The 22,656-nt window shown below is 32.8% G+C and overlaps 2 protein-coding genes across 2 annotated transcripts in view; both read left to right on the forward strand.

The window, feature by feature from the left end:
- Nucleotides 1-22,656, forward strand: part of LOC141559866 (olfactory receptor 51A7-like) — a 133,468-nt gene that overhangs the window by 106,996 nt on the left and 3,816 nt on the right. The gene's annotated exons all lie outside the window — the stretch shown is intronic.
- On the forward strand, nt 11,539-12,468 carry LOC141559864 (olfactory receptor 51F1-like). Its single transcript, XM_074297522.1, has one exon. The coding sequence runs from the start codon at nt 11,539-11,541 to the stop codon at nt 12,466-12,468; it is 930 nt and encodes a 309-aa protein (XP_074153623.1).

The following is a 22,656-nucleotide window of genomic DNA, read 5'->3' on the forward strand; positions in this document are numbered from 1 at the left end:
GTTGCTCTACATGGATCTTGATTTATTTTTTGCATCTTCTTATAAATATTTGGAGAAATTATTTTCATTCATGATAGCTATAGCAAATATTAACTTTTAAAAAATTTAAAAATTTATTTGCCAGCTAGATTCTTATCATCAAACAATAATAACAAGAAAAAGCAGTTTTAGTATTGTTATTATTAATATTTTTATCATTTCATTGTAACTATTATACATTTCAAATTTTTATTCCTCAGACACAGCACCAGTAGAGAAGATCCACACATAATAGAGGTATAAGGAGTCACAGACAATAAGGAAGGCTGTTTTCCATAGACAGTCATAAGGGAAAATCCTATTAAACTGACAAATTAACTCAGCTTCTCTTTTCAGAGGTACCCTCTCCAGAGGGTTCTATTCTGCTTTAAGATAAAGCCTAGAGGTTTAGAAGCCATCCTCATTTCTACTCTTTGCTTGGATTATGTAAGGAAGTCAAACCATTAGTGGTTTCTCCCTAATGCAGGAGATTGGTGAGTATAAGGAGCAGATCCAAGAGAGATCTTTCCCTGATATCATAGTCCTTTTTGAGAACCAAGGAGAAACAGCAACAACAGAGACATTAGGGAAATGATGCCATGACATATAAGCAAATGTAAGTGAGTGAGCATTATGCAAAGTCTCTAGCCCTTTTCTACTCTAGAGTCTTCTGGTCTAGTGGCCAGATATAGATGAACCTGAATGGAGTAGGAAACCTTGGCCTTTTTAAACTAAAGGTCTTTAATAGTTCTCAGTTTGACTGAGGCAACATTCATTCATAAGTCTAGGTAAGAAATAAGACAGAAAAATGTCTTTTTTCACCTAGTCAAAAAGCAAACAAAATTATGAGAGGAGAAGACCCTTAATGTTTTTGGCCAAAATAGAAATAATTATTATTTACAATAACTCTCAGTCAATTAGAGCCCAAGCAATAGTTATGTGGGGTTTGGAATGGGACATGTTTTGGGTCAATTAATGAGAGCTGAGTGATTTGGGTTTAAGGCATAGTTCTAAGTCCCAACATATCATGTGATGTTTCAATGATCAAAATCTGCATTCCTTTGGGCAGAACACCTATAGATAAGAGTAATATGTCTCATGGGGACAGAAGGAAAGGAAAGAAAGGAAGGAAGAAAGGTAATAATTTCTGTGAGTAGTAGTAAGAGCTACCCCACTGAGGAACTGCTAGAATAGGCCAGTTGGGCAATACAAACTCAACTTCCCTCCTTCCTTCCTTCCTTCCTTCCTTCCTTCCTTCCTTCCTTCCTTCCTTCCTTCCTTCCTTCCTTCCTTCCTTCCTTCCTTCCTTCCTTCCTTCCTTCCTTCCTTCCTTCCTTCCTTCCTTCCTTCCTTCCTTCCTCCTTCCCTCCCTCCTTCCCTCTTCTTCATTCTTTTCTTCTTTCCTTCTTACCTTCCTTCTTTTCCTTAAAAGATTCTCAATTTTTCCCAACCTCTATAAGATAGCTTGCTGAATGATAGATAGATAGATATTAATTCATTTTCCCCTTGAATCACATCAAAGTTTTAAAAATTTGCCTAAATAGTGAACTTTTGAAATATATATAATTTTCAGATTCTGTTCCACATCTTTTTTTTTTTTTTTTTTTTTTTTTTGCTATTAATTAGGTGATATGATTTCCACTTTTTATACTTAATTTATTGGATGTACTTTTCTGATAGCCTTTCCCCAGACTTCCAAAAACTCTTTGGAGTTACTTTTGCCATGATGGTGCTTGATACTTGTCCTTAAGAACATTCTGTGGTGGCTTTATTCTTCATTTTATAGTTCTTAAATTGTAGTATGTGAGTCCCAAGAGGTTTAAATTTGTTTTTCTCTTTGCTAAACTGTTAAACTCATCATTATGTTGTCCTCAAATAGCTTATTTGTAACACATTATTGATTTAATATTTTCATATTGTTGGCTCATTTAATTTCTTTTTTTGTAGGCCCTCATTTTATTCACTTTGCCATGTCTTCACAAAATTCTACCTTTTCTTCTGGTGTATTTATATGTTGGCATTTTTGCTTCTGATTCTTTTAGCTCTTTTATTGGTGGTCATGATATGATATTTCTTTTTAAAATTATGTTGAAAGGTTTTAGAAAGTTTGTTGGGGGGATGGAGTTCTATTAATGATTTCAAAGGTAATGTGGAAGATAGAGCCCATCTTGCAACTTTTTTTCTATTTTACAAATGAATGAGAAAATTAAAATCATTTATGACATGCTTGCTATGTTCCAGGCATGTATTTCTGAAATTACTGCCTTGTCCATAATATCCTTCTAATCCTCCACCTATCCCACTAACATAAAGGAAAAATTTGCTCAATCATGATGTTCATATCAAATGGAAGGTTTTCTACATTACTTTTTTGTTGTCATGAATCTGCTAGTTGTATCAATGTCACTGAACATTTTTTAAAAGTCCTTTTTTTAAACATCATTTCAGATATCAAATATGATTTGTGAGAGATTGGCAGATATACTGTTATTTATATTTAATTTAATATTCAGTGGCTTTGGATCCTTCATTTTTCTTTCCTTCAACTTTGGTGAATGCTTAATTTTACTTCTTATTTCACTTAATAAAGGCTTAGGGATGAAGTTATTTCTTAACATTTGCCTTGTATTGGTTGGCAATGAAATAATATGACTTTAAACTGTGACAATTATTCACCTTCTTACAAAATAACATCCTCTCAAGAAACATTACAATGGGGGAGGAATATTTAACATTTGCATACAAAATACATTCAATGCAAATAGAATATAATTTCAGTGGGAATATGCTAGCAATGGTCATTAAGTCCCTTGTGGAATGTGATATTTAAAGTTTCCTCCTCTTCTTTCTTCCTCTTCCTCTTTCTCCTGCTTTGTCCTTCTCTTCTTCCTCATCATTAAAACTCATTACTTTTATTTTATTTTTCTAATTACATGTAAAAACAATATTGCTATACCTGGGCATAATGTTCTCCTATTTTGCTTATTTTATTTTGCATCAATTCTTTCCAGGTTTTTCTGAGAGCATACTGCTTATCATTTCTTATAGTAGAATAGTATGGCATTATAATTATATACCACAACTAACTGATATTTATTCTCTCAATTCTTTGCAATCACAAAAAGAACCATGATAAATATTTTTGTAATTATAAGTCCTTTTTGTTTTTTGGTTTACTTATTTGGTTTTTATCTTTTTGAGATAAATCCTAGTAATAGTATTGCTGGCTCAAAGGGTATATACAGTTTTTTAGCCTTTTGGATATAGTTCCGAATTTGTCTCCAGAATGGTTGAATCAATTAACAACTCCACCAACAATGCATTAGTTTCCCAATTTTCCCACATCCCCTCCCAAATTTATTATTTTCTTTTTCTGTCATTTTAACCAATCTGATATATATGAAGTGATAACTCAGAGTTGTTTGGATTTGCATTTCTCTACTCAACAGTGATAAACAGTTATAAAAACCATAGACAGTTTTGATTTCTTCATCTGAAAATTGCCTGTTCATATTCTTTGACAATTTATCAATTGGAGAATGACTTGTATTCTTATAAATTTGACTCAATTCTCTAAATATTTGAAAAATAAAGTCTTTAATACACTTGCTAAAAAAAAAAAATTCCACACTTTTTTGCTTTTTTTTTCCCCCCCTAATCTTGGTTGCATTGGTTTATTTGTGTGAAACCTTTTCAATTTAACATAATTAAAATTATCCAGATTATATCTTGTGATGTTCTCTTTCTCTTCATTGGCTTTAAATTCTTCCCTTATCCATACATCTGACAGGTAAAGTATTCCATGCTTCCTAATTTACTTAAAATATCATTTTTTACATCTAAATCATTTTCCATTTCCACTGTATATTGGTTTACAGAATAAGATGTTTGTCTTTACTTAGTATCTGCCATACTGTTTTATATTTTTCCAAAAGTTTTTGTCTAAAAGCAAGTTCTTATCTCAAAAGCTTGATGTTTTGGATTTGTCAAATACTAAAGTACTATGGTCCCTTATTATTATTTATTGGGTATGTAATCTTTCCCACTGATTTACTACTCTGCTTCTTAGCTTCTTAGACAGTATCAAATAGTTTTTGATGATTACTACTTTATAAAATATTTTGAAATCTGATCCAATACAATTATATTTGAATAATTATTCCCTAATATTCTTGACCTTTTTTTCTTCCATATGAATTTTGTTATTATTTTCTCCACCTCAATAAAATATTTTTTGGTAGTTTAATTGATAGAGTACTTAACAAGTAGATTAATTTAGGTAGAATTTCAATTTTATTATATTGACTTGACCTATTCATGAGCAATAATATTTTCCCAATTATTTAAATCTAAATTATTTGTGTGAAAAGTGTTTTGTATTTATGTTCATATAATTCTTGGGTTTGTCTTAGCAAGTAGATTCCTAAGTCATTTGCATTGCAATCATTTAAAAAGAAATTTTTATTTCTATCTCTTGTTGCTGGGTTTGGTTGGTACCTTTGTTGGTAATGTGTAGAAATGCTAATGATTTATGAAGATTTAGATTATAACCACAACTTTTCTAAAATTGTCAATTATTTCAAACAGTTTTTTAGTTGATTCTAAGTATATCACCATATCATCTTCTTTTTTTTTTTTCCCCCCCTGAGGCTGGGGTTAAGTGACTTGCCCAGGGTCACACAGCTAGGAAGTGTTAAGTGTCTGAGACCAAATTTGAACTCTGGTCCTCCTGAATTCAAGGCTGGTGCTCTATCCACTGTGCCACCTAGCTGCCCCCCATAGCATCTTCAAAGAGTGATAGTTTTGTTTCCTCATTGTCCATTTTTATTCTTTCAATTTATTTTTTCTTTTATTACTATAATTAACTATAATTAACATTTTAAATACAATGTTGAATAATAGCTGTAATAATGGGCATTCTTACTTCATCTATAATCTTACTGGGCAGGTTTCCAGCTTACTGGTGGTTTTAGATAGATATTACTTATCATTATAAAGAAAGATCTATTTATTTCCATGTAGTCTAGTTCTTCTTGTTAATTTAAAGGTATGAAGTTAGTATTTTGACAGAAGTTTTTTCTGCATCTACTGAGACAAGCATGCAATTTATTTTGGTTTTATAATTGATATGGTCAATAATGGCAATAATTTCCCTGATACTGAACCAGCCCTGCAGTCATGGCATAAATTCTACCTCGTAATCGCGCATAATTCTTATGAGATATTGCTGTAATCTCCTTGATAGTATTTTATTTAATATTTTTTACATCAATATTTATTAGGGAAGTTGATCTAAATTTTTTTTCCTCTGTTTTTGCTATTCCTGATTTAGGGATCAGCATCACATGTGTCATTAAAGGAATTTTGGAACATTTCATTTTTTGCTTATTTTCCCAATTAGTCTGTATAGCACTGTTATTAATTGTTCTTTAAATGTTAGGTGGAATTCACCTTACCACATCTGGCCCTGAGGATTTTTTCTTAGGGAGTGTATGAATGACTTGTTTAACTCCTTCTCTTTTTCCCTCCCCTTCTTCAATATGGTGTTAGTTGATAATAGGATTGATATTTCTAGCTCTGAACTCAACCAGCCCCACCCAGACAACAGAATGAAGCTGCTTGTCCTCTGGTGGGGTCCTCACAGTGACAGGATTCAAGAAGAATTTGTCCTTCAAGGAGTTTCAAGTGCTTTACCTCATGACTCATTCCCAAGTTAGAGAGAAAGAGAATTTTGGGGCTCCCCTCATCACTAGTACAGGGAAGTTTTAAAAAATAACAATAAATTTTTATTTTTCAAAATATATACAAAGACAGTTTTCAACATGCACCCCCTGCAAAACCTTGTGTTCCAAATTTTTCTCCCTCCCTTCTCATTCTGCTGATGTTTCTTATAGAACAATAAGATTCTATTACATTCATATATCATAACTTAGCCATTCCCCAACTGATGGGCATTTACTCAGTTTCCAAATCCTTGCTACTACAAAAAAGGCTGCTACAAACATTTTTGCACATGTGAGTCCTTTTCCCTTTTTTATGATCTCTTTGGGATACAGACTCAGTAGAGACACTGTGGGATCAAAGGGTGTGCACAGTTTGATAGACCTTTGGGCATAGTTTGGTTGGATTAGTTTACAACTCCACAAACAATATTTTAGTGTCTCAGTTTTTCCACATCCCCTCCAACATTCATCATTATTTTTCCTATCACCTTACCCGATTCATAAGATGTGAAGTATCTTAATTTACATTTCTCTAATCAATAATGATTTAGAGCATTTTTTCATATGACTAGAAATGGCTTTAATTTCTTTGAAAATTATCTGTTCCTATTCTTTGATCATTTATCGATTGGAAAATGGCTTGTATTTTTATAAATTTGATTTATCCCATTCTCATTTACTATTAAAATTACTAATTCTGTATTTTTCACCATCCTGTTTTTCCTAAATTATTTTTCTCCCTAAGTTATATTTTTCCCTTTCATGACTCACCAGTGTTTTGCTTCTGAGTATTATTCCTTTCAATCTGCCCTTTCTTTTTTCAGCTCCTCCCTTCTTACTTATCTCTTTCCTCTTTTACTTATGCTCTCCCTTCTATTAGTCTCCTCCTTTTCTTTTCCCTTTCCCTTCCTACTACCCTAAAGGGGGAGACAAATTTCTATACCAAACTAATGGATGATATTCTCTCTCTGAGTCAAATTTGATGAGATTAAGGTTCAAAAAAGCTCACCAGCATCCCTTCCCCCCCCCCAACTGTAATAAAGTCTTTTTTATCTCTTCATGTGATGGAATTTATTCCATTTACCACCTCCCCTTTCCTCTTCTTCCAGTACAACCACTTTTCTATTCCTGGTTTCTTTTTTATATTATCACATTAAAGTCAACTTATACCTATAGCCTCTAAGTATAGCTTTAACAAAGAAACAGTTCTCAAGAGTTAAACATATCATCCTCCCATGTAGGGATGTAAACATTTTAACCTTTAAAAAACATAATTTTTTCTTCCCTTTTTATCTTCTTATACTTCTCTTGAGTTCTGCATTTGAAAATCACATTTTATGTTCAGTTTTAGTCTTTTCATCAAATATAATAAAAAAAAAATCCCTTATTTCATTGAATGTCCATTTTCCCCCTAAAATATAATGCTTAGTTTCACTGGAAAGTTGATTCTTGGCTGCAGTCCAATTTCCTTCACCCTCTGGAATATATTCCAGACCCTTTGATCCTTTAAAGCAGAAGCTTCTAGGTCCTGGGTAATCCTGATTGTGGCTCCTTAGTAGTTAAATTGTTTCTTTCTGGATGCTTGCAGTATTTTTCCTTAATTTTATTATTCTGGAATTTATTCCTTGGAGTTTTCATTTTGGAGTATCTATTAGGTGGTGATTGGTGGATCCTTTCAATAGTTATTTTACCCTCTGGTTTTAGGTAATCAGGGCAGTTTTCCTTGATGATTTTGTGAAAGATGTCAGGCTCTTTTTTTAATCATGGTTTTCAGGTAGTCCAAAAATTCTTAGATTTTCTTTCTGGATCTATTTTTCCAGGTCAGTTATTTTTCCAATGAGGAATTTTGCATTTTCTTCTATTTTTTTTCATTTTTTAGTTTTTGTTTGAGTGATTCGTGATGTTTCATTGAGTTGTTCACTTCTATCTGTCTAATTCTAATTTTTAGGGAATTATTTTCTTCAGTTAGGTTTTTTACCTTTTTTTGGATTTGACCAATTGTACTTTTAAAGAAGTTGTTTTGTTCCCTGAAATTTTTTCCATTTCACCAATTTAATTTTTAAGGAATTATTCTATTTTTCTATTTCTCTTTTATTGTTCTCTTTATTCGTTTCATCAATTCTACATTTCAAGGGGTTGTTTTCTTTTTCCATTTTGCCAAATCCATTTTTTTTTTTTTTTTTTTTTTTTTTTTGCTGAGGCAACTGGGGTTAAGTGACTTGCCCAGGGTCACACAGCTAAGAAGTGTTAAATGTTTGAGGCCACATTTGAATTCAAGTCCTCCTGACTTCAGGGCTGGTGCTCTCTTCACTTCACTACCTATCTTCCTCTGCCAAATCTATTTTTTAAGATATATATATATAATTTTTAAAAAGAAGTTGTTTTCCTCATTGATTTTCTGTTTCCTTTTCCAAACTGCAAAGCTCTCCTTTTTTTCCCCAATTTTTATTCTAACTCTCTAAGATCCTTTTTGAATTCTTTTAAGAGAGCCTTTTAAGTTGGAAATCAGATTATATCCCTCTTTGAGGCTTCATCTTTTTATTTTTCATAATTTTATTTTTAGTGAACTCAGGGTTGGAGTTATGTTTTTCCCTGTCTCCATATAGCTATCTGTGGTGAGAGCTCTTTTTGCTTTTTCCTCAATATTAAAGGTTAAGTTCTGCTCCTATGAAATAGGGGAGATTATTCCAAGCTTCCTCTGTAGAGAGAAAGGGGCTTCTCACTCTCCTGGAAGCGTGGTGTCACAGGGTCTCTCATTGCACTGGGTGGGTTTGACCAAGTTCTATCTGTTATACTAGAGTTCAGGTGCTGCTTGTAGTTCTGTAGGAGGTCTCACAGCTAGACTGTTGGTCTTCTGAACCAGGATAAAGTAACCAATGCTGCTGTATTTTGGCTAAAAGCTTCCCACTATATTCCCCACATGGGGCTTCTCTGCCCTAACTTGCACTGTGCCTGCACTGGGCCACATCTCTTCCTGTCCAATTGAGACAGACTTTTACTGAAATTTTCCAAAAATTATCTGCTGGAAGTTTGTTATACTTCCAATATTTGTGGGTTTTGTCACCCTAAAAATCTATTCAGAGACTTGATCTAGTGTTGATTCTGAGGACAGCCAGGAGTAGCTCATGCAAAGTCTTGTTTATTCTCAGCCATCTTGACTCCACCCCCCACAAACTCTATTTTGGGGTCTGGGTATGGAGGGACGTGCATTTTCTATGAGACTAAGCATGTAAATTTTTTGGCTTTATTGACTTCTGAGTTTATGTTTAGATACTCTCTTTCACCATAGTAAAATTTATTAATTTTTCTTTTACTTTTGCCTTTATGTCAAAGTTGGACTCTGTTCCCAGATTGGAGATTTTTTTTGTATAGCTCTTTTAAGAGCTAGTTGTGAGAATTTATGTTTTCAGTTCTTCTAAGGTGGTATGATTTAAAGAAAGGAATATTTGACACTTTTCTGAGCTATATTCTGGTGTGTGAGCAATAACAAGCATTCTTTTCTATTATGAAATTGTGACTAGGATTCTGCTCCCCATGTAGCTACAAACTTTGGTGTTCCTGTTCCTGGGACTACAACCTAGAACTATGACCCAGGACTGCAACCTGGATCCACATAATGGGTAATGCTTTTGTACCAAAGGCCATTGTAGGTATTTTCTAACTAGTAGTTCAACTCCCTTATCATCTGTGAAACGAAAACTCCTGAAGACAATGCTCAAGGATAATTTTATGCTGTCTGGCTAGAACATTTCCTGTGCTAGACTGCACTCCATTTTTCCCCAGATGTGACAGACTCTTCCTATTGAACTTCTAAGTTGTCTTGGGATGGAAAATTATTTTGCTTTATACTTTTGTGCTTCTTTTGTTTCAGAATTCATTATGAGGCTTTATTTGAAATTGTTTGGAGGAGAATTTTGGAGAGCTTAGGCAAATCTTTCCTTTTTCCCTGCCATTTTAGTTCCATTACCCCTGAATTAAATCTTAAAGGAAGCCAGGAGGCAATGGTGAGGAAGGAGAACATGCTCTGAATGAGGGTAAGTCAGCACAAATTCACAGATTTTAGAGATAGAGTCTTTTAGGAGCATGTTTGAAGAAATTGAGTCAAAGAGTATATGGATGAGAGTAAAGGATAAGAAAAATAAAAAAGTAAAAATAGGCCAAGTTATAAAAACACTCTACATAACAAAGTATTTTCTGTTTGATCTTGGAGGTAGTGGGGAATCACTGACATTTATAGATTAGGGGAATGACATGGTGAAACTTGAAGTTGAGGAAAATCACTTTGCAAGCTGAGTAGATGATGGATTGGAATGGGCAAAGATCTCAATCAAAGAGATGCATTAGAAGTTTATTGCAATAATCCAGACATGAAGTGATGAGAAATCACAAGTGTATTGTATATGTGAGTACAGAAGAGAAGTCACATATGAGAGATGATGTGAAGGTAAATATCACAAGACTTGGTGATACATTATAAATAAGCAATGGTTACAAGACAGGAATCAAGGATGATGCTGACATTGTAAGTGCAGTCATTTGGAGGACAAATAAGCACTCAGTAATACAGAAGTTTTGAGATGGGAAGGTTTTCTGTAAAAAGATGAGTTCTGATTTTTATATATTGAGTTGGAGAAGCTTATGGGTCATCCAATTTATTATATACAAATTAGAGTTGTTAATGAGAAATTAGTGTTCATGATAGAGATCCAGGCTTATTTTTATTATTATTTAGTCATGTCCAACTCTTCATGACCCCATTTGGAATTTTCTTGGCAAAGATATGAAAATGGCTTGCCATTTCCTTCTCCAGCTCATTCAGTAACTAAGGCAGAGTTAAGCTATTTGACTAGAGTCACACAGCTAGTAAGTATATGAGGCCACATTTGAACTTATGAAGTTGAATCATCCTAACATTAAACTGAGCACTCAATCCATTGGGCCACCTAGCTGCCCAATAAGATTTATAGATCTGGTTATACATAAAGATGATAACTCTATGAGAAATAATGGGATCACCAAGTGAGATCGTGTAGTAGGAAATGTATTCACTAAGTGTTTCTGTTATGTTTTCACATTTATTAAAACAGCACCAAGGTATATAAACTCTGTTATGCATCATATTGACATTCCTCTATATTGTCATTATCGTACCCTTACAGCATGTTCAATGGGCAAATAATTATTTTATTTTTAAAGATAATTTTTATGTTCCTCTGTAAATCTAAACTTTTCCATACTAATAACGCTAGTTTCATTATTCATTTTTCAAATAGCAGATTTGAAAGCCTTTATGTTTCTGGTATTCTTGTTAAATCTAATAATTTTGTTAATGCTTCATAATATATTATTATCATTCTTTAACCATGGAATTTAGAAATAAACATAATAACTCCCCACCAGAACCATTGCTGCTTTTACCTCCTGCCACTGCCACTTCCATTTCATCATCTAAATAATCTTTGAATCTTCATATTTTTTTCTTAATTCTACAGTCACACTAATTAATTACTTAAATTAAAGAAACCTTTTAATATGCTTTAAATTAATTATCACAAGATCTATACATGGGAATATAATATTCTTTGATATATATTCTGATATACAGGTTATAACATGAAAAATGAGATGGGTCCAATAAAGGGATCATGTTGTATATATTAATTAAACAATAAGGAAAAGGTATATTATATCCGGGCTCTGCTATAAATATCCATAATTGATTTTCTTTTCTTTTCTTTTTTTTTTCTTTTTGCAGACTTAGGATTTTTCCATTTGAACAATACCTTCTTAATTCACCATGTTGGCTTTGCCAAACAACACAGCCATATCTCTGACCTTCTTTTTAACGGGAATTCCAGGACTGGAAGATAATCATATCTGGGTCTCTATTCCCTTTTGTTGTCTTTATGCCATTGCTCTCTCAGGAAACAGCATGATTCTATTTGTCATTATTACTAAACAGAGCCTGCATGAGCCCAGGTATTATTTTCTTTTCATGTTGTCAGCCACTGATGCATGCTTGTCCCTATCTACACTGCCAACAACCTTAGGTGTCTTCTGGTTTAATGCTCGAGAGATCACTTTAGATTCTTGCATTAGTCAATTATTTTTCATTCATTTCCTCACTATTATGGAGTCTTCAGTTTTGTTGGCCATGTCCTTTGATCGTTTTATTGCTATTTGTGACCCTCTCAGATATGTCACAATCCTAACTCCAGATAGAATTATAAAATTTGGATTGATGATGGTACTTAGAGGTGCTCTTGTGATGACTCCAGTGCTCCTGCTTCTTAAACGTTTGTCATTCTGCAATAATAGTATCCTTTCTCACTCTTACTGTTACCATCCTGATGTGATAAAACATTCTTGTTCAAATATCAAGGCCAATAGCATATATGGATTAATTGCAATATTTTTAACATTTGGCTTGGATGCTCCTTTGATTGTCCTTTCCTATGTTCTAATCATTCATTCTTTGCTCACCATTGCATCCCCACAGGAACGACACAAAGCCTTCAGCACTTGTGTTTCTCACATTGGTGCCATTTCCATCTTCTATATACCTCTTATCATTTTATCCAGTGTCCATAGGTGGTGTCACAAAGCACCTCCATATGTTCATACCATGATGTCCACTGCATTTCTTCTTCTGCCTCCTGTTCTGAACCCAATTATTTATAGCATTAAAACCAAGGAGATCCGCAAAGTCATCCTCAACATTTTCTGAAGAATGGAAATCAGATCAAATTCAGTTAATTTATAAGTGAACTCATAGTTGAGGAAAAATGATATAATTTTATTAATATACTCTCTGTTCTTTAAAGTGAATAAATCCCTTGATTTGTTCTTTTATTCTATATCAATTCCAAGTTTTATCTTCAACCTCACCTTATGATTACAGATACAGATACTTTAAAAGTGAAAAAAAAAACAACTATAGAACTAACACATAGCTCTAAAATCAAGTTTTTTCAAAAGAACAACAAAAATGATAAACTTTTAGTCAATATGATTAAAAAGAATTGACAATTAAAATCAAAATAAAATTAAAACAAAAACTGAAAGAATTAAAAAATAAATCCATTAATTAGAAATTATTTTGCACAATTATATGACAACAAACTGGGAAAACAAAAGAAGTAAAGGACTATTTGAAAAAATATATCTAAAGGAAATAACTAAAGAAAACAAAATGGAAATTTAAAATCCATTTTAATAAGGGAAATAGAGTTTACTTTATAGAAAACAAAACAAGAACAAAAAGAAAAGAATAAAGACTTGGTTCTCATGGAATTAGAGGATAATTCTGGTAAACATTTAATCAATCACAAATTCTGATAATACACATATACACATATGTTCATGTATGTATGTTTGTGTGTGTGTTAATTTGAACAAAAAAATGCATCAAACTCTTTTCATGGAACAAATACAATCCTAATATCTAAACCAGGGAAATAATAAAAAAAGAACGATATCTTTAATAATTATTAATTTAAAGATTCAAGTATAATGCAATTTATTTGAAAAAAATGCTTATTATGAACAATTTGGGTATATATACCAAGAATAGATCATTAGTAAGTAGTCAACACAAAGTTATTAGACAAAAATATCCAACCCATATAATTAATTCAATACATGCACTTAAGAAACAGAAAAAGACTATCCAGTAACACAACAGTTACATGATAAGAACCATAAGTTTAGAGTTATAAAAATTCTAAATGATATCAATCTAAATTTCAAACCTAAATGCTTTCTCTCTTTTTTTAAGTTTTTAAATTTATTTTGAACTTAAATACATAACAAGAAATGAAGGAGGGAAAATTGACCTGCACACCACAGAACACAAGCGAGGATTCAATATAAAACAATAGGTTTCCATTTCAAAAATTCTATCTAATAAATATGACACATTTTTTACAAAGGTTTTCAAGTTTGCTTCCTTCTAGGTTTTCCTTTGTTTTGTGTTGTACTTTTTTGGCTTTATTCCCTTTCTTTATATTAAGTGCAGATACATAAATATACATATCTATAAACATACATATACATATATATCAATATACACACCCATATACATTTATGTAAGATTGTATTATACTTATTTATATTTGTCATCTGTTTCTCTAAATGTGGATGGCATCTTCCTTCATAAGTCCAGTTCTTTCCAAGTTTTTTCCCAAATCGACTAGCTTATCATTCTCATTTACTGTACCACAGCAACATTCCAATCCAATCATATTCTTTTTTTTTTTTTTCTTGCCCAGGGTCACATAGCTAAGACGTATTAAGTGTCTGAGGTCAAATTTGAACTTAGGTCCTCCTGACTGCAGGACTGGTGCTCTATCCACTGTGCCACCTAGCTGTCCTTCAATCATATTCTATATGAGAAATTGGCTATGAAAGGTTTTTGTGCAGTTTTCTAATTTCCTTCTTTTCTTGGCTGCATAGATTTTATTTATACAAGAGAATCTTAATTTTAAATAATCAAAACCATGCAGTTTATACTTCAAAAATGTTCTCATCTTATAATATGATTTAAGATCTGATATCACTAAGTTTGCTTCCTTTACCTCTTTTCCCCCCTGGTTTCTTTAAAATTCCTGACCTTTTTATTCTTCCAAATGAACTTGGCTTATGAACTTATTTTTCCTAATTCAGTGAGATAATTTTTTTAGTGATTTAATTGTGATGATTACATTACATAAGTAGATTAGTTAGATAACATTATTTTAAAATTTACATTTGCTTTACCTATCTATGAATAGAAGATCTTATTTAGAGCTAACTTTATTAGTATAAATATGTTAATAATATGTTCATCTAGTTCCTGTGTCTGTTTTGGTAGGTATACTCTTAAGTATCTTATAAAGTATAGTTATTTTAAATGATCTAAGACAATATTAAATAATGACTGACCACAATATAGTTTCCCTGTTTTTTCTTTTTATTTAAAAAATATATATATATATATATATACATATATATATTTTAGCTTTGACTTTGTCTGAAGTAATTATTATTAAGCCCAATTGTTTTACATAATAAATTCTGCTCTTCACCTCAATTTTATGTTTCAACTTCAATATAACTATCATTGATAGGCAGATTGTTAAAACAATATCACTCTAAGGGACCTCAAGATTACTGCTATTTTTCCCCTAGAAGCTTCCCCTATCAAATGTATGTATATATATATATATATGTATGCTTATGTATGCTTATGTATGTATGCATGTAGTTCTCTCTTAAACTCATTAGTGATGAGAGTACTTTCAATACTACCTTCCCCTTCTCCCTACTAGCTTCTTTTGTATCATTTTTACTCCTCCCCCAGTTTCTATACTTGCTTCTTTTTCTCTCCCCTTACACAGTTTTATTAAAAAAAAAAATCACTACATCATACTCAGCTCAGCCCAAGTCTTCCTTTCCAACTGTCTAAATAAAAATGACTCATAAATAAACAAAGAACTCATGTTTTCACATATAAGAAGTGTTATGGGCCACAATTCTGAACTTGAAACAAAGGATTTTTACAAGTTACTAAGTCAGTGGAATTGATAGAGACAATAATTGTCTAATTTAGCATGGTTCAGTATGATTGATTTAATCCCACAACAAATAATGGTTTCCTAGTGATAAAATGATTGGTTTGTACTCAGTGTGGGGCATATAAGCTAGAAGCCTCAGCCAGGGAAATTTAGAGATTCAGAGACAAGGGGAGAGAAGACTGGAGGATGAAGCACAAACTTTTGGACTCAGACAGATTCATCCCATCTCATACCACCTTGGTGGCAGGCTTTCCTCCTTCACTTCTCCATTGAAACCAAGACTCTGGAAGGCCCCCAGAAAACTAGCTGAGCCCCAAGTGAAGGAGATAAGACTTTGAAGGAGACAATAAAGGATTTGGACATTAACACCCTGACTGGTGATTATTGAACTGAAACGAAGGCTCTCCCAGAGACCCCAAGTAAACCTCAATAGAGAGGTTGCATTTTAGAGGGAATATTACAAAGAAGTAAACTTTTGGATCTTATTGCATCCTTTATATTGGTCTTTAATGTTTATATTTCTCCTGAATGTTAATACTAAAATTTCCCTTAATTTCTGATGTTTTGTCACAAAATCCCTGTAAGTTTTTCAATTTGTTAAATTCTCACCCCAATCCCTACCTTTTTTTTTTTTTTTTTTTTCATTCAGGATTATATTTAACTTTTCTGATTGAATTACCCTTTGTCATAATCCTAGTTCTTTTGTTCTATGGAACATTGTATTTCACAGCCTATAGTCCCTCAACATAACTAGCTAGATCTTGTATAATCCTGTTGTGCCAAGATATAGAGATAAGTTGAGAGAATTTTCAATTGGAGAATTTATTAATGTCAATTTTGGCCATACAGGATTTGCATCCAAAGCACATGGCCCCAAACAAAAGGACATAGGACCAGCAAACAGGTTAGCCTTCTTCCTTACGTGATACATTTGCAACTGTTTGTTAAAGGCATAAGATTTCCAGGGTCTTTTAAGAGTGCAAAAAGGGGTATGGGATTGCTGGGTCATTTTAAATTCTCAAATTCAGTTTTCCTGGGGTGTTGGGGCTATAGTTGTAACAATCCTTGTATCTCCATAGTATTTAAATTTTTGTTTGTTTTCCTTGTTGCTTCCAATATTTTCTTCTTAAAAGTTGGCTATGATATTCCTGTAAGGTTTCCTCTTAGAATCTTTTTAGCTGGTAATTGGAGGTTTTTTGGTTCTATTCTGCTTTGCCTTTTTGTTCTAAAAGTTCAGATATGTTGTTGTGATATTTTAATCAAAATTCTTTTTTAAATCATAATTTTCTCCTCAATCTGTTTTCCAGATCAATAGTATTTTTGGTGAAATATTTTACATTTCCTTCTATTTTTTCATTCTTTTGATTTTTTTTTTCTTTATCTGTGTCTTAGAACACTATTTGCTTCCCTTTTTACAACTGTAATTTTCAAGGAATTATTTTCTTAAGTGTTTTGATTCTCTCTTTCAAGTTGGTTGACTTTTTTTTTTCATAATTTTCTCAATTTTATTTGATTGCTTTATTTTTTTTTCTAATTTTCCTTCCATCTCTCTTATTTGATTTTTAAAGTCCTTTTTAAGTTCTTCCAAGAAATATTTTTGTCCTTGGGACCATTTGATGTTTCTCATTAAAAAAAAGAGTGAATTTTTTTCTTCTGAATATGAACCCAGATCTTCTCTAGCCCCATAGAAGCTATTTATGATTGTTTTTTTTTTCTCCTTGATCATTTTAATTTAATTTTGTTTTATTTTTTAGCAGCTTTACTGTAATCAAATTCTACACTTGAAGTATGGGGAATAATGCTACAAGTCTCAGGTCCTTTTTATTATTATTTTTTGAGTTCTGGAAGAACAAAAGGTCAATAATTTCAAGGGAATTAAGGAAAAAATATTCAAAGAAACATGGCCTCATTGTATCAGACATAAAACTGTATTATAAAGTTGCAGTCATCAAAACTAGATCCGTGGAATAGGTTAGTTTCACAAGACATGATAGTCAATGATCCTATAATCTAGTGCTTGATAAACTGAAACACTAACTTCTGGGATAAGAACTCATCTGACAAAAATTGCTGAGAAAATTGGAAAATAGTGTTGCAGAAAATAGGCATTGACCAACTCTAACATCCTATACTAAGATAAGGTTGAAATGGGCTCATGATTTAGACATAAAGAGTGATAGTATAAGCAAATTAGGAAAATAGATATTCTACCCTTCATTTCTGTAGAGATGGGAGGAATCTATGATTAAAGAAGAAGTAGAAAACATTATGAAACACAAAATGAATAATTTTGATTACATTAAATAAAAAAAATAGTTTTTTGCATAAACAAAACCAATGCAGCCAAGATTAGAAGGGATGCAAAAAGCTGGGGAGAGAGGGGATTATAGCCACTGTTTCTGAAAAAGGTCTCATTCCTAAATATACAGAGAACTGACTCAAATTTATAAGACAAAGCCATTCTTCAACTGATATGAACAGATAATATTAAGATGAAGAAATTAAAACTATTTCTAATCAAATTAAAAATGCTCTAAATCATTATTGATTAAAGAAACGCAAATTAAACAACTCTGAGGTGCCACTTCACACCTCTCAGATTGGCTAAGATAACAAGAAAAGATAATAATAAATATTGGAGGGGATGCAGGAAAATTGGTACTCTAATCATTGTTGGTGAAGTTATGAAATGATCCAGTTGATTCATTTGGGAGAGCAATTTGGAGCTATGCCCAAAGGGGCTATTAAACTGTACATATCCTTTGATTCCAAAATACCACTAGTAAAACTTTACCCAAAAGAGATTGTAAAAAAGAGAAAAAACCCAATATGTACAAAAATATAGTAGCTCAATAAAAATCATTTCAAAAAGAGAGGAAAAATAAAACACCAGAAAAAAAGCAAACAAACAACAATAACAAAGATACAAATGCTATGCATCTCATATTCATATTCAGTCTCTATATTCTCTCTCTGTATATGGATGGCACTTTCTATCACAAGTCTATTGGACTTGTCTTGGATCTCCTCATTGTTGGAAAAAGCCAAGTCTTATCATGTTGGAGTCCTTGGCCCCTTTCTCTTCTCTCCTTGCAAGCAAACAGTGGCTAGCAATGATATCTGAGACATACTTTCCCAAAAAGGTCCCTTCAAGGAACTGACCTCCTAGGATAAAACATGCTTGTGCTGGCTCAACTGGCTTCCTGCGACATCTTGGCTTTTACCTAACTTTCCATTATTAACTGGAAGGTAGGAGCTTTTTTAGACTCCCTTCCTTTGACCAAAAGGGGGAAATGTCAAGATATTAGGAAACATCTTGTTTTTTAGAGCTTTATCTAAGCTTCACATTACAACACATCCTTTGAGCTCACCCTATGAATGATCTTATTATCTGGTTTACATAATTGTAAACCAGATAATAAGATCATATTGATGCCAGATAATTTTATTATCTGGCTTCACATAATTGCTGTCATTGTTTTGATCAGCACCAGATGTTATCTGAGCTCATACAAGTTCTGATCATGAAGTCCTGCTATGAAAAAACCTTGTCATATTGTTATATTGTTGCTGTTATCCATAACTGTCAGGGCTACAGCTTACTGGATAACAATTGATATAAGCATTGAGATCTCCCCACACTTTCTTGTATCCCCTTATTTTGAGAATGTTGAAAAATATAATCTCTAAATGTCAGTATTAATTGTTTTTGTTTATTTTAGTTTGATTAAGTTCCTTTTTAAAAGGAACTTTAAAAGGAATTAACCCTCATAATTGTTAAAGTTAAAAAAAAAACCTAATAAAGTCATCAATTCTAACCCCTCTACCTTTTACAAATGAAGCATGAAGAGATTAAAAGACTTGTCCAAAGTCATGAACCACTGTGTTTTTGGGACAAGATTTGAACTAAGGTTTTCTTTTCTCTGAGTTCAGTATACTTTTCATTCTGTTCATGTTGCCTCTATCTTCTGCTTTTTATTTTTTTCATGTCTGGACATAGTGTAATGAGATTTTGCCAATGAAAGAGTAAGTGATATGAAGATCTCTTTATAGATGAAATCTAAGAGAGAATCATATTTGGTCCAGGCTGCAAAGTGCCCTGGGTCTGGGTAGGTTCAGGCATAGAGGATATTCCTGAAACTACAAATATACTTACATATATCTACCCCCAGTGCCGAAGCTAGCCAAAACCTTGGATATTTCCCAGAAGATATTTACCCATGGGAGAGAGTTCCTCATTTATAAATAATGCTTGTGATACAGGTACCTATTATCCCAGGGGAGCAACTGTGGAATAGGAAGAGATGAGCAATAAATATTAGTGCAGTTTTGCAGCAAAGAAAGGTAGTAAAGTCAATAGACTGAGCTCAACAGACTGACCTGCATTCCTAGATACAGAGGCTATAACCAAGTAAGTACCATAGCAATGAAATGACCTTAAAATATGAATCTGATTTACAAAGTTGAGTTCTTAGCAACAGAAATATCAAATATAGTACAGGAGCTGGCTGAGGTCAAGGGGAGATTAAGAATGCTTATATATATGAAAGAAGAAATTAGCTGGTGGGGGTTATGAATTGTGTGTGATATGTGTGGGGTGTTTATGTGTGTGTGTGTAATATGGGGAATATTAATCAGATTCAAGATAGAAGACTAACAGTATCAACAGAAATGACAATTATTCACAGTTTGGGGACTGTATATTATGTATTCCTCCTAATTTTTAACAGCCATTCACACACAAATTGCAAAGACATTGATGATCTGCATTATTAGAGGGATTTTCCACTGGAGGGCATTAAATCACAGATGCGATACAAATATCTTTATCCACATCATACATAGATTATACATGTGTATATATATATATCTATCTTTATCTTTATGTTCTTTATATAAACCCATCCATCCATCCATAGAAAGCAAATAGTGGCTTCTAGAATAAAACTCTATTACAATTCTCTTCTTCAAATTAAAACAAACACACCTCTATACTATTAACTTCTTTTATTGACCAACCTAATTTCAAATCCCTGCTAAAGGTCTTCTCTAGCTGTAAACTTCTATGATTTTAGAAAATGTTAAGAAAGCAAAAATTCATCATTCTCTTTGTGTATGCATTTATTATTGTCTCCTTTTAAAGGACAATAAGACTCATCATGGAGATATTAACTCCATCTGTTTCTAATAGCAAAAGGATGATGGATAAGAGTCCTCTGCTCTTCTGGTCCTTGGTGAAAGTGGCCTAGTATGTGGTAGCCCACTGGAAGGGCTCAGAGCTTAGAGTTCCATCATACTTTGTTATATGAGTAGCACATATTAAATTGTAATATTTGTTATCAATATCAATAATTTGTTACCAGTGTAGTTGCATGATATGAGTGTTAAACTGAGTGTTTGAATGTTTGAAATGTTTTTTTTTTTAGTCCCAGGAAAGTATAATGCACATGAGCATGCTCATGCATGCTCAGGCACACACACACACACACACACACACACACACACACACACACACACACACTCCTATCTCTGGATGGGTTAGGTAGGAATCAGAAAATGTAGTTCTAGCCCTAACTCTGACATTAATGCATTTTATTATCCTCATTGGGTTTTAGGTACCACACCTATATATAGAGGGAATTATAATAGGTTTCTTATCAAAGAATGATCTTTCCAGATCTAACTTCTATTACTCTAAAGAAGTCACAAATTCAAATCCTTCTCCTTCCACATTCTGCATTGATGATTTTCTCTTCCTCTTTTTTTTTTTTTTCATATGTGATAAATTTGACACCTTGGACCTCTTTCCCCCACCCTACCCTCCAACATCTGATGCCCTCCACTCAACTCTCCCCCCCCCCAAATTAAAATCCAACTTCAGACACTGACTAAGTGTGTGATAAAGTCAATTTTTTCATCTATAAAATGAAGTTCATTATATCCCCTACCTACTAGGACTGTTGTGAGAAACAAATGAATTAATAGTTGTAAAGCACTGAACAAAATATATTACACATAGGAAGGACTATATAATTTTAGTTATGAATTCTTAATATAATCTTTATTAGTATTATTCTTTGCCTTTGTATAGCATGAACTCTGGTTCCCCTTTTCAAAAACCTCTGGATGGTAGGATTTTCCCACAACTGACCTAATATCCTCATTCTTTTTCATGATCTTCATTCAAGTCAACTAACATTTATTAAAGATTAACTACGTGTTGGGCATCATGCTAAGTGCTTAGAATAAAAAGGCAGGCTACCTTGTACTCTCAAGTAGTTAACTAATTTGGGAAGGCAACATGTATCTAACTACATATGGGATCAGATTATTTGAACTCAAATCTTCCTGACTCCATGTCCACTCTACTAAGACATATAGTACTCAATAGTACAATAATAGCACAATAGTACAATTGCTCAATAGTACAATAATAATAAAAATGAGTTCGCTGAAGTCAAGAGTTGCCAGTCCTCTGTAAGTCATCATGTATATGGATTCCAGATTCATCATCTGTAAATTGAAAATGGCCTGAGCATTTTACTGAATCACAAAATCAGAAAGTGGATATGACAGAAAGCATTAAGATTCATTAACTACAAAATCAGTAATAATAATCACAACGGAGGCAGGATAGCACAATGGAAAGAACCCTGGATCTAGACTCAGGGAGCCTAGACTCAAATCCTGATTTTATTGTTACCTGTGTGACCATAAAGAAGCCATGACTACCCTGTCTTCAGTTTCCTCATCTGGGCTGCACTCTGAAGTCCATTCTAGCTCTAAGATTATTCTAAAAATTTTAATAATAATCAACTACAATGCTAAAAATAGTTATAATAACAAATGTATAACTCTTTTATCAAGAGCTCCTAAGTTGCTTTCCTTTTGTCATCCTAATCATCCTTGTCTATTCTATAACATAGCCTAACTTGCTTATTACTCCTCAGGGATTTCAAGTTAGCCTCCTTAACACAGTATGACCTAGGCTTTTCTATATATCCTGCACTTATTTAGTATTTGAAGAGTGGTTTTTAATGAAGTGATCTTTTTCTTTTCATTTCAGTGTGAGGAGAAAACCTCCTAGTAATACTCTTCTTTCTCCCAGAAAATTCTCAGATCATAATCTCTTTTTCTCCAGTACAGCATGACTATCCATGAGCTCAACTCTGTGCCATCTTGGCTGTGTAATCAACATGGGAATTAGAAGAATTCCTTAAAATGAAAATATTAACAGGGTAGGATGTTTGCAATAAAAGAAAAAGCTTCATTAATGTCTGTCAGCAGAACCTAGATAGTGTAATTGACCTTTAAATAACTGCATAGATATTAATGAGATGAACACGTTTCAACCCAGGTTA

The sequence above is a fragment of the Sminthopsis crassicaudata genome, chromosome 3 (genome assembly GCF_048593235.1).
Source record: "Sminthopsis crassicaudata isolate SCR6 chromosome 3, ASM4859323v1, whole genome shotgun sequence".
Classification (NCBI taxonomy): Eukaryota; Metazoa; Chordata; class Mammalia; order Dasyuromorphia; family Dasyuridae; genus Sminthopsis; species Sminthopsis crassicaudata.